The following is a 13433-nucleotide window of genomic DNA, read 5'->3' on the forward strand; positions in this document are numbered from 1 at the left end:
AAAGTCCATAATTTTGTTAAAAGGTCAAATATGCTAGTCTATGAACTTTCTTTTAGTTTAAGCAATCTATAGGCTTTGCTATTTAAAGGGTATTTCAAAAAGGACTTTACAACTTTAAAATTTCATATAAATTTATTGAAAGAAGATATAGAGCTGGGTTTAGTGTTATTTTGTAGGGAAACTTATCAAGTTTTTTTTTACCTTTAACTAAAGATATTGTATGTGGCTTCCATTGGTTATCGTGCACGCATACCATCGGAAGTCAATTTCTTCCCAAACTCGTTGTAGTATTGCAGGTGTAACTTGCTCATTGGTGGCATAAATTCTTGCTCTAAGTTCAGGTAGAGAAGCCAGCACAGGAGGTACAAATATGATACCCTTGATGAATCCCCATACAAAATAAAAAATAAAAAAATCAAAAAAAAATCGAGTGGTGTCAGGTATGGGGAACGTGGGGGCCATGCAATTGGCCCATCACAGTCAATCCATTGACCTGGAAGGTGGTCACTGTGAAAATCCCAGGCATCTGCCAGGTAGTGGGGTGGTGCACCATCTTGCATGAAGTAACCATTTCATTCTTGGTCATCCTTATCGATCTGTGGTATCAAAAATTGTTGTAACATATCCAGGTACACTATCCCACTGATGGTTCTCTCATGGCAAAAAAGGGGCCATACACTTTGTTCTTGCTCAATGCACAAAAAACATTCAGTTTAGGGCTATCACGAAGTTACAGTCTTTGATGAGGATTTTTACTGCCCCAAATCCTACAGTTGTGTGTGTTAACCTTGCCACTTAAGTAAAAAGTCAACTCCTCACAAAAGATGATTTTTTCCAAGAAATGTTCATCCTGATGTAATCGATTTAACATATCTGCACAGAAGTTCTTGCAAGCAACTTTATCAGTGTCTTTTATTGCTTGTACGATCATCAACCTGTATGGTTTCAAATGCAAACAGTTTCTCAACACATGCCAAACAGTCGTAAGTGGGATTTGCAGTTCGTGAGATGCACGCCAGGTCTATTTCATAGGACTGTTGAGAAAACGTTGTCTCACTCACTCAACGACGTCGTCAGGTGTGCTTGGATGATCTGATTGATTTTCCGTACCTTACCGAGCACCCTGTTTCAGCAAAACATTTATGCCACTCATAAATTGTAGGCCTACCAGGAGGATCTTCAGCGTAATTTCTATCCCAAGTATGCTAAACCATTGTCACTGACTTCAATACTGCAAGCCAAAACACACAGCTTGCATGCTCGGGACCAGTGAAGGCAGCCATCTTTAACGCAACTGCCGCTAGCGCTCCTTACAGTGCGATTTGGCACTAGTGAACCATGCAAGACAAAACTTGATGTATTTTCCTACAACTTGACATTACAATCACCTCAGTAGATACTTTGAATTAATTTATATGAATTTTCAAAATTGTAAAGTCCTTTTTGAAACACCCTGTATTTGGTGTGGCAAAGTTCCCAGATTTTACATTACATTCTGTTGGTCTAATATAAAGTTCACTGTAGGATTTATTTCTACGTAAGATGACTGGATTCTGCACTGTGCTGTCACTTACTGACTGACAGTTGTTCTACCATTGCAGGTCGGGATGGGGTGGGGGGCAATGTTTCTATCATATATAGACTTGTAAGGAACCTAGGGATGTCCACACATACTCACTTTTTGTTTGCACAATTAAATAAAACTGAAATAATAAATTAAAGTTGACAAAGAGTGTAGATAGGAATGTAGTTGAGATTAAATTAATTATTCATTCCATAGACCCACAAAAGAGGGGATCCTCCTGGGTGTGGAACATGTCAGATAAACACATTACAAAAATGTAATTATAAAAACTTGAGTTTCATTAATTTTAATGATCCTCAGTCAATATACAGTAAAATTATGTACATGAATTAAAATTAAACTTATAATATTTACAGGTTTACCGTATTTACTCGAATCTAAGCCACACCTGAAAAATGAGACTCGAAATCAAGGGAAAAAATTTTTCCTGAATCTAAGCCACCTGAAATTTGAGACTCGAAATTCTAGGGGAGAGAAAAGTTTTAGGCCGTACCTCCAAATCGAAACAAAGTTGGTCCATTGTAATATGAGACACAATTTAGGTCGAATGAATGATGATACAGCTACAGTAGTTTGGTTCGAGTCGTAAGCTTAGCAGTTACGCTTTACCAGGTAGCCATTGCTATGTGTCAGGCACTCCGTCTGGGTACCCTTCCTTTTTCACGTGCTTCATCTGCTTTGAATTGATTGCTTATTTTTCTTTCATCTGATATGTGCCGTTCTCTTTTTTATAGGTGTTTATGCCACTCTAAGCTGAAAATGCATTACTGTACTGTTCATGCATTGTTTGTTGCATTCTGATAATGAGTGTTTACGGCCTGTCACCGCTCGCGGCATGACTTGCTTTTGTACATGTTACCGTCGCTTACAATTAAAAAAAAAAAGAGGAATCGTCTCTTTAGTGAAAGAATGGCAAGAGACTGCTATTTGTTTGTTACTTACACCGCTGCTTTCTTTGATAATGATCAGCAAGAACCAAATAATAGACTGCATATGATAGAAGATGTTCTAAACGAGAGTTTAGCGAAAATTTTTCTCCATTTGAAAACCTTTAGTACATTATATTCTGCACAGAAATTAGACATATTAGATTTAAAAATCTAATCAATTGCCGTGCTTCATTTCTGACTATTAGGCATAAGAATAATATGAGTATAAACATGACATGATATGTATATTCTTCCGCGTTTGCTGTTGTCTCACTCTAGGTTCGTAGTTTATTAGGCAGACAGGATTTAAACGAGATAGCAGCAAACATGAAAGAATACATGGCAAAATGTTTATATTCGTATTATTCTTATGGTGAAGAGAATACCGCACGTGATTCACAATTCATGAAAGCTCCTATTAGCAACCATCTCTCTCACAGGTAGGAAACAATTCAGAATGTAGAGTTGGCCATATTGACAAACATCCGAAACAGTCTTGCCAGTCCGATTTTCGTAGTACATTGTAATGCTGCTACATTCGAAGATGAAAAATACGGAATTTGTATTTACTTCGTTGGATAATGTATGAAAATGCAGTGGTCAAAACTAGAGGCGGAGAAAAAAACTCGTCTTCCACCTTTTTTTTAAAATTTATTTACTGATGCAGAGGTTTTGGAACCAGTACTTATCTTTGGCCTGCAAAGCATGCCTGTGTAGTGCTACATATATTCGATGGCAGAAGTTAGTTGTGGCGGCACCTACCAACATTTTTCAGAACTTCTGCTTACTTTGCACTCAATTCTAAGCCGCAGGCGGTTTTTTGGATTACAAAAACCAGAAAAAAAGTGCAGCTTAGATTCAAGTAAATACGGTAATACAGCTGCTTTCATTAAATCCATCATTCACACAGTAGCTAGTTACTTGGCTATTACCACCAAGTATTGTCAAAAATTAAAGTAAATTATTCATTTCAATGATCCTCAGTTAAGAACAGTCAAATTATGTACAAGATTTAAAATTAAACTTCCACTATTTACAGACTTAAGACTTACATCTGCTTTCCATACATCCATCATTCACACAGTAGGTGGTTATTTGCCTGTTACAACCAAGTATTGTCAAAAATTAAAGTATAATAAATTTTCATGAAAATAGTCTGCCGCACTTGTTGAGAAATTCATAGATGGAATATGCCTTAAATAGTGTTTGGGCAATACCCAGTTTGAATTCTAAACAACTAGAAACTCATTCACTTTTAATTTTTGCAAAAGTTCCCAAATAGTGAAACAAATTAACAGAGGATTAATCTTATGGAAAACTAACTTAGAGGCATGATTAATGTTCCCCAAAACTGTGCATAATATAACAAAAATGTAAGCCTATTTTTACAGTTTTACTAAGTACCAGAATACCTTTCGATATTATTTCTAAGTGCAATGGCAAGTGAGATAATTCAGTTTATTATTGAGCTCCCTATGTTCAACAGTTCTAAGATTTGACAACACTTCCAGTTCACAGTCTTCTTAGAACTCTGGCACAGTCTGTGACTACTTTTACAAACTGGCATTTCTTATGAAAATAATTCTCAAATGATTCATTTCTTCCTCCAAGTACTATGGTTTACAGCTTCTTGTAGTCCAGTTCACCACTGTCTTAATTAAACCTCTTTTTTGCTTTTTTTGCTTGAGATGGTGTTTGACATTTTTGTATAGTTATGTATGTGTGAGTGGGCTTTCTGTAGACTTTTTCCTCAAAGTTCTGTCATTTTTTCTAAGTTCATGGGGATCCAAAAATGAAATCTGACCATTGTTTGCATTTTCCATTGTGAACTATGTCTAAGAGATTCTTTCTCCATGAGGGCAAAAAGAAACTCACACTTTGTTTTTTTTGTACGTAAAGGCCACTTTTGCTATATCGACAATTCAGACCAATACTATCATGACTACACTTTGTCAGAAAATGAAGTTACAATGCTGCTACATTGTCCTAGCTAATGTTTTGTCTGTGAAATAAGATTGTAACTGTTCTGCTTACTGATTCATCATACAAAGAAGACGTCTGAACACTGTAACTGCAAAGTCCATATATTTCCAGTGTAATAGCATCACAACTGCTGTTACTATCATTTCACACTCATATCTTCGACAGCTTGCATGATCCTTTATTGTAACAGCTTTTATGATTTTGTTTCAACGACCAAACAAATGATTTAGGAATGGAAATGGAGGAGAAACATTAGAAAAGTAGCTTATCAGAAGGGAAAACCATGCATCAATTCAAGAAGAAAAGAAGTGCAAGAAAAGCTGATAGGTCCAGATTCTTGAATAACTGCAAGGTGCAAGTGTGAAGATAAAGTATCATTAGATCAAAGATGGAAATTGTTTGAGACATTTTAGGCTTAGAAAGTATAGATAGGAAATGGGATTATCTGAATAAGCTGATTACAAAAACTCCAAGAAAAAAATTAGTAACAGATTGAAAGATGGTATTACGTCCAGGCATACGTGCAATTACAGTACACCTTTATTCTTAAATATCAAGTGTAAAGGTATGCAAAACTACGCTATTTATGTAGCATAGTCATGAAAGCATTAAAAATTGTGTTTGATGAAACAAGTGTATAATACTACAGTGACTACGCTACCTGCTGCCTTTGTGAACAAAGTGTTGTGACCACAAAAGTTAACAACACCTTTGTAAAATCAGTAGACTGGTAATTTCTTAATTTGACTGTTAGGAAATATTTTTCATGTTGTACTGAAAAGACTTTTTTCATGTGTTGCTCAGTTTATTCAGAGATTTATACATTCTTTTGGTACAGCACCCATTATTGGCATCTCAGATATCATTCTTGAGGTCAGTATTGTTTGTAGTTAGCTGCAGCAGATATGCTTTAATTGTGTCATATGTCTGACTGATGTCAGCTATGACGCAGCCATTCTCTTTACCCTTCCTACAAGACATTCTGTTGCCATTAGATTTCTACAATATTTGCTTGCTAGTACTGTCTTTTTTTGTCTGGAGAAGTACTCAGAAAATGACAAAAATGGCTCACTAAATGAAGAAATGTAAGTCATATTAGAAAATCACACACACACACACACACACACACACACACACACACACACACACATTTGTTATGAATGCAGCATTTTTAGAATTGAATTTATGTGAACCGATGTACTTCTTCTTCTTCCTCTTTTTTCCCCCCTTAGAAGTCTATGAAGAAATTTCTGGAGCAGTGTATACCTTCCTTATGTAGAAATAGATGCATTTATGATCTGGGGAAAGTGAAAATAACTGACTTCCTACAATTACTGTTTTTGATTGTTGCATTCTCCTTGAACACTGTCATCTGGCAGCACAAATGTATGTTGCCATGCATGTGAGGTTTCATTGTAGGTAGTGTGAAGAAGCATGAAAAGAACAATTGTAATCATCACTAGTGAAATTGAAATAGATTTATAGTGAGCCATGGAAGCTTGAGGTGGTTTATTCTCATTTTATTTATTACAGATAGCAAAAAATTTGGAATCCAAAGATGTTCTGTTGGCCATTAATCCAAATGGAATATTTCTGAATGATAGAGAAGATAAATCGTTATTAGAAAAGTTTTTATGGAAGAACATCCAGAGACTCTGGTATAACAAACAACACTTCCTATTATTGCCCAGCTGTGGAGATGAAGTTGGAAAAAGAAAGTTCCTTATGGAGCACAAAAAGTGAGTGATTTTTTTGTCATAATTAGAAAATAAGAAGAATGCTGTGTCTTAGGACAGAGACAAGACAGATTAAACAAATTACTGAAAAAATGTATTTCATTTAATTTTTATACCAGAATGTGTATCATTGTTTTGAAAAGCAGTTGAAGCATGAATTCAAACTGAATATCAGTTGAATAAGCTTAAAGTGATTCTTGTATAATGATTGTTTTAATTATAGAGTTTAACTACTATGACAGAACATTCATTTATGTGAGTCTACACTGTTCTAACACTGGAGATAGTGCTCTTTAAACAAATGATAAACTGTATTCAAAGTTTGAGTGACAGCCAGTGAAAAATCACGAGCACCCTTGTGGGTGAGGGTTACTTTGTGTGAAGAGCTAGGCATTCTTTTAGTTGCTAATCTGTAGTATTATATATACATGTCATCGTTGTTAAATGGAGATTAAAATATAAATGCTTCAGAAATCATTTTCTTGACATTTATAACAGCAGATTTATTTCTGGACTTAGAAATAATGTATATGTGGACATAATATCCATATTACTTAATGTTAAATAATGGTTTATGTTCATCTGTACTTTAGCAAACTGAATTTTAGGTATTTGTTGGTTGAGAACTGACAAACTGAATTAGTATAGGCCTTCTCTGTACACCAAGAAGACTGGGGGTGGCCAAGAATTCTGCATGCGAGCAGTGCTCTTACTTGCATATGGAGTTCTGTCACTTGGCTGCACTCTTCTCCCACTGTCTTGCCAGGCTGTCTGAGTGGAAATAGGGAGAAATTGTGAAAGCACAACATTTAAACAGCAATGCAATTGTGAAAGGAACACTGAATGTCTCACATGTCGCTTGATTTACGTTTCATAACAACATAGATCACAAAAAATCAGTATATTTAATTATATTTTTGCTTGCTGAAGACATAATAAAATGTATATAACTGGTACAAACTGTTGGCATATGGTCAGACACAGACAATTTCAAAGATTTTTGTCATTTGAGTTGCTCCATAAACATGACTCAATTATTTTCATAATCAAAAGAAGCCTGTCATGTACATATGTTGATTGAAATGTTGTATCACATTTGAAACCCCATTATCAAAACTCTTCCTGAGGAAAACAATGAAGAACTCGTGCACAGTTTTATCACAAAAGAATTTGTCTTTGGAGTGGGAACTGCAATGGAGAGCAATCAGTTGCATCTGCACATGTACAGGAGTGCTTTCAACTAAAATGGCAAATGTTCTCAAAAATAGCTCAGAAAAAGATGTAAGATTGGCACTGTTCTCAAAATGTTTAGAGAATTATTCCTGTAATTCTTTCAATGCCACAGTCAATTCTTCAAAATTTGCATGTTCTTTAAAGCCATTAAGCTCATGTTTCTCTCTCTCTCTTTCTTTCTTCTTCTTCTTTCTTTCTTTCTTTCTTTCTTTCTTTTTTTTTTTTGTCAGAAGTTGCGCCTTCCACAATGCAATTTTCTTTTTAAATCCATCCCCACAAAATCAAAATATCCTTCCAGGCATGCCCCTCAGCTCAACCAGTGTTCTTTGCAGCAGTGTATAAAGTTGTAATACTCTTCGTTCAATTCCATCAAAAACTGTTGCAACTCATGATATAATAAAGCATACGACTTCAGAAAATTTACTATTTGCAGCACCAATTTCATCATGTCTAATTTAGCACAAACTGCTTCTTTATGTACAGAACAGTGAGCTCCGTACAAATTGTCTGTCGATCATTGTACGTAATTTTTTGCATTTTCATCATCAACTAAATCTTAAAGTTTTTTCTGCATGGTGTTGTAATGTTATTCAATAGCAAATATGAGGTACCCATGGATTCTGCAACTACGTAATAGGTTTTGACAGTTCTCATCCTTCACTTCCATGATTCCCTTTCATATTTAAAATTTGGGATGATAGGTCGCTAGACTGCCTCTTTTTGTGCAAACAACTATTGGACCTATGAAATTTCTTTATACCACAAATAAACACTGAAGGATAAGTAAGACTGACACAATGATTCTGTGAAACTGAAAAAGTCATGCTGACCATGAAATGCCACACCAAATGTGGGAATAAACAATGTCACTTTGCACTGTTAAATAAAATGTTGTGCTTTATTGAGTATTTCTGAGAACCAACGAGTAAAGCTAAGGCATACTGAGACAGGCTGAGCCATGGACTGTATGTATGCTGCACATTGCACTTGCATGAGGTATTGCACACCATGCCCATCCCTGAAATAGAGTAATAATGTGACAGATGTACAGAGAAGTTTTACAAAGTACATTAAGCTTGAGGGCATGACTAAAGGAAATCCTCGGTGTGGTATAATTACTTAAGAGATCATTTTTCTCATAACCTACTCAAAGTGAAAGAATGAATTTATACCGCAGTACAGTTAGTGCACATGTGTAAATATTCTGATGGCATTGTATCACAAGTGCAGCACATAGCAATAGTCACATTGAGTAGCTGCATTTGTCAAAAATCTCTTTTACTTAGAGTTGACAGTTACATTCCATTTGTTCCCATATCATTGTTTTACGACAATTGATAAATAATGGAAGAAATAAAGGTGAACAACTAACCTATAAACAAGACAGAGATTATTAGGTTTTGGATGACTCTGCTTGGAGCTAATAGAATAGACATACATATGCTTGCAGGGCAGCATTGTCCCTGCTAACTACTTTGTGTAAGGACACTGCATCTGTGCAGGTGTGTGTGTATATATGTGTGTGTGTGTGTGTGTGTGTGTGTGTGTGTGTGTGTGTGTAGTGGAGAGGGCATAGGTTGGAGGAAGGGTGCACACATATGCATGCACAAACATGCATACATATGCATAGTTATTTATTTTGTTCTGATGGTCTATGAGACAGTAGTTACTATGTTTGTATCTGCAACAACAATGCTGCAGTTTGAAAAGTTCATAGGAATACTAAAGGTTACATTAATTAAAAACTTAATGAGCAGTTTTCTTAGGAAATCCCTCAAGATCAGATACATGTGCAGCCTTATAGACAGGGACTGAGAGGTTTGTTTACATTCCGTGTACGATCCTGCTAACAGCTGGTGAAACAACAGAGGGCCTGATCACATCCTCAGTTAGTGTTTGCTATCAATGATATTTGGTGTAGTTTCTCTGGCTGGCAGGTGGTGCGAGTCTCCCTCATTTGTAGACTGTCTTCCTGCATGCTTTCTTATGTTATTTGTGCTAACAGAGTACCACCCACCATAGGCTTAAATTGCTGAGCACAAGCAGGTTGTATTGTACCTCATGCCTTAGGAATGTTGAGGAGGTCACATATTGAAATATTTGCTGTTTTCAATAATTTTATCCTGCTGCATTCCCATGAACTATTCAAACAGTGTGTGTGTGTGTTTATATATATAACTAGTTGGGAATAAAGTTTTACATTATTGAAGGTTCTGCCTCTTTCATTTTGCACAGGAGTTCCTTTGTGTTTCATCTTGCATCATGCCATCATCAGTTCTTCCTTAAGCTTCGAAGTGAGATGAGTTCCCTGCAGCCACTTTCAGCTGGTGAGCTACTGCGCTATTGCATTTTCACAAATTGTAACTTCAGGTGGTTGTTGACATCACTGTAAGCTATACATACTTAATAAGAGTTATCTTTATCCACAGATTAGTGTTACCTGTCATACTGCAAAGAATTAAAAATTATAAAGAATGGCAGAATAATGTACCTTTAATGGAAAAAATATATAATGAGTGCTATTACATAAAGTTATCAAGAACTTTTATACAGCTGCAGAAAAGCAGCAGACCTGCTGACTTATTTAAAAATGCAAGTAGAAAGTGAAAAGCTATTGACTTGCAACAGAGGTACCATTAATATCACTGAGATTGTTTTTAAATGTTGGTGTACATTGTGCAGTAATGTAAGTCAAGTGTTAACTTGACCTCTAAACAAGTGTTGTTTATATAATTATAAGCTGTGTCCAGGGAAGTGATCTGGATCTCCTGTTATTAATGTTATATATAAATGACCTGGCAGACAGTATTACTACAGCCTGATTAATGTTAGTTGATAGTTGGCTTTTCATGCGATGGTGCTGGTTTCCTCCAATCTGATTGCTGAGCTCATGACTGAACCTTTCATCATTGCCAAACAGCCATAATAGCTGGTCAGTTCACTTCCAATTTCTTGCCCAGTTTCCTTTCAGTATGTGTTTTGATTCAGAATCCTGGGCCTTGCCCTTTTATTTTGTATTTCATTACACATGCTAACCTCACCAAAACAACACACACACACACACACACACACACACACACACACACAATGATGCTAACAAGATACACAGCTTTCATACACAGCATTAACCAAACCATACTTCATCCTTCCGTGCAAGATGTGATTCAGCATCACATATAAAATTATTGTAATCACAGAAATTGGCTTACATTAGATAAGCTTTTCATGATATTGTGTAAAGCCGAATTTTTGAAGGCTGCAATTCATCATTGCAACTGGGTGCCAGAGTCAGATGCTGTAGAGTGGCATAGTGCCATAGTTAATGTATAAACCTGAAGTGCAGAAAGTCCTAATTTCGAATCTTATCAAATGCAGCGATAGTTTTTTGTATTTCACAATATAAATGTCAGCTATCCCATGAAAGCCCACTTACAATGGATTAAAAACCAGTCTTAAGTAAGGAAACTAGGCATCACTACAGCCTCATTCGTATCACTCCTTTAATGACCATATAGAACACAAGTGATAGACATCTACTGTCAAGTAATTTTAATTGGATTATAGTAACCATTGTATATGTAATAAAGTTCATTCTGAAAAATGCCACTCAGGTATTCAGTCAATTCTTGATAAGATTTCAAACTAGTACAAAGATTGGCAACTTGCTTAAATGCCCATAAATATAGAATTGTGCACTTCTCAAACAAAAAAAATCATATTATCCTATGAATACAATATCCATGAGTCACTATTGGATCAATCAACTCATACAAATTCATAGGTGTGGTATTTATAGAGGTATGAAATGGAATGATCACGTAGACTCAGTCACATGTAAAACACAGACCTCAGTTCATTGTAGTGTACTGGGAAAGCACAGTTAATCCGCAGAGGAGACTGCTTACAAAATATCTGTTAGTCCGATTTTAGAATATTGCTCTAGAATGTGAGACTCACACCAGATAAGACTAATAGGATATTGAATGTAAACAAAAGGACACCACGAATGGTTAACATGTGTATTAGACTCACTTGAGACTGTCACAGAAATGCTAAGAAATCTGAACACTGGCAGGCATCACAATATAAATGTCAGCTATCCCATGAAATCCCACTTACAATGGTTTAAAAACCAGTCTTAAGTAAGGAAACTAGGCATCACTACAGCCTCATTCATATCACTCCTTTAATGACCATGTAGAAAAAAAGTTCCCAATCATTTCTTTTTGGCATGGATCCCACACATCTGAACCATTTTCCAGGATAGACCGCATAAATGTTTTGTAAACGTTATCATTTACATACTGAAATGCCCCAGTACCCTACCAATGATCCGAAATACATCCTCTGCTCTACCTTTGGCTGAACTTATGTGAACATTCTATTTCATATTACCTATCGAGATGGCACAGTGGCTAGCACACTGGGCTCGGATTCAGACAATGACGGTTCAAGCCCACGTCCAGCCATCACATTTTAGATTTTCTGTAATTTCCCAAAATCGCTTCAGCCAAATGCCGGGGTGGTTCCTTTGTAAGGGCATAGCTGACTTTCTTCGCCATGCTTCCCTAATCCGATGGGACCAATGACGTTGCTGCTTGGTTCCCTTCCCCAAATAAATCAACCAACCAATCAATCACTTGTATTCCCAAGTACTTGTGTGAGATGGCTAACTGCTCCTTTATTATTTCATTTGCCATCAGCTGTATATTCTGGTAGTTTCAATTTTGTCTGAACTGCATTTTATTACCAACTTTTAGTATTTCATTGCTTTACCGCAATTCTTCTACTTGTAAGTCCTTCCTTCCATCTTCAATTGGGGAAGTGATTTTTATGATGCTCTTTTCCTCACTCAGCATCATCTGAATTTTTCTGAGAATCTTATTGTACAGTAATTTAAATGGTCTTACTGATTCACCTTGCAGTCTTATTGATTATTATATTTCTACCAGAACCTTCATACATATATTTCTTGCTCAGTACAGATTATTCACACACAGTTGTCCTTAACAGTAGTTTAGAATTCATTTGTAGCAACTGACGTAGACAAGTATAAATGTACTTAAGACACTGTTCGGATGATAATGTGTAGCCAAACAGAACAGTAGAATGATTGGGACACTAGCCTAAGTGAATAAGAATTAAGGTCACATCTTCTCACCCTGATCTAGACTGCAAAATCCAGGAGGGTAACAGTTACTTTTCTGCCTCATGCATATCCAACTGAGCTGCTGCTTCATCACTAGAGACTGGAAAATATAGCATCTATTTTCAGCAAAATATTAATCTATTTTTGGCAAAATTCATACATATTTTTGATGAAATCCACAAATATTTTTGTATATGATTGTAATAGACACACAGACATGCCTGAAGACAAAGCCTTAGTGCTCTGAAATTGACCATTATAAAAAGTAGTGATCAGGGAACTTTTTGATTGGATTGTTTGCTTTTGCAAAAACTTCAACAGTTTTATTCCAAAATGGTCTTTGTTTTCTTCTTGTTTTTGTATTTAATCTTTCTACAAATGGTCACTGTGTTGGGAAGCAGCAGTATTTTTCTGCCAGCAAACTGTGTGCATCTCAAATTTAAGGTGTTTTTCAATATTATTTTTCTCCATCCATTTCGTCGATTACAGAATCTGCAGAATATTAATTTTGATCTTTTGTGGTTATCCATAGCTATGCTACCCATACTTGACAGTTCTACAAATAGTGCTGACAAGTCACATAGCAAAGTAGTAGAACCAAAAATAAAACTATTTGCATGTTATGGGAAGAATTTCAGTGTGGTTGAAATATGCTGATAAGTTTTGTTTTCAGATGATATAGTCAGATTGTGGACAATATATTGACAGCTGGCCATGAGTGTAAACAAACTAGAATTTTTACCACCAGAGGGGCAATGAGAGATTTTGGCAAGCAAGTCTTGTCTCCTCCTTACAGGGCAGTAACCTACGCCTGTGTT

The 13433-nt window shown here is 36.0% G+C and overlaps 1 protein-coding gene across 1 annotated transcript in view; it reads left to right on the forward strand.

Annotated features, from left to right (window-relative positions):
- LOC124610072 (tyrosine-protein phosphatase non-receptor type 13-like) overlaps positions 1 to 13433 on the forward strand; it is a 258426-nt gene that overhangs the window by 163357 nt on the left and 81636 nt on the right. The window contains exons 9-10 of the mRNA XM_047140127.1: positions 6031 to 6236; positions 9702 to 9793. Of these exons, the coding sequence (XP_046996083.1) occupies positions 6031 to 6236; positions 9702 to 9793 (298 nt within the window). The remainder of the gene's footprint in view (positions 1 to 6030; positions 6237 to 9701; positions 9794 to 13433) is intronic.

This window comes from Schistocerca americana, chromosome 1, assembly GCF_021461395.2.
Source record: "Schistocerca americana isolate TAMUIC-IGC-003095 chromosome 1, iqSchAmer2.1, whole genome shotgun sequence".
NCBI classification, from domain to species: domain Eukaryota; kingdom Metazoa; phylum Arthropoda; class Insecta; order Orthoptera; family Acrididae; genus Schistocerca; species Schistocerca americana.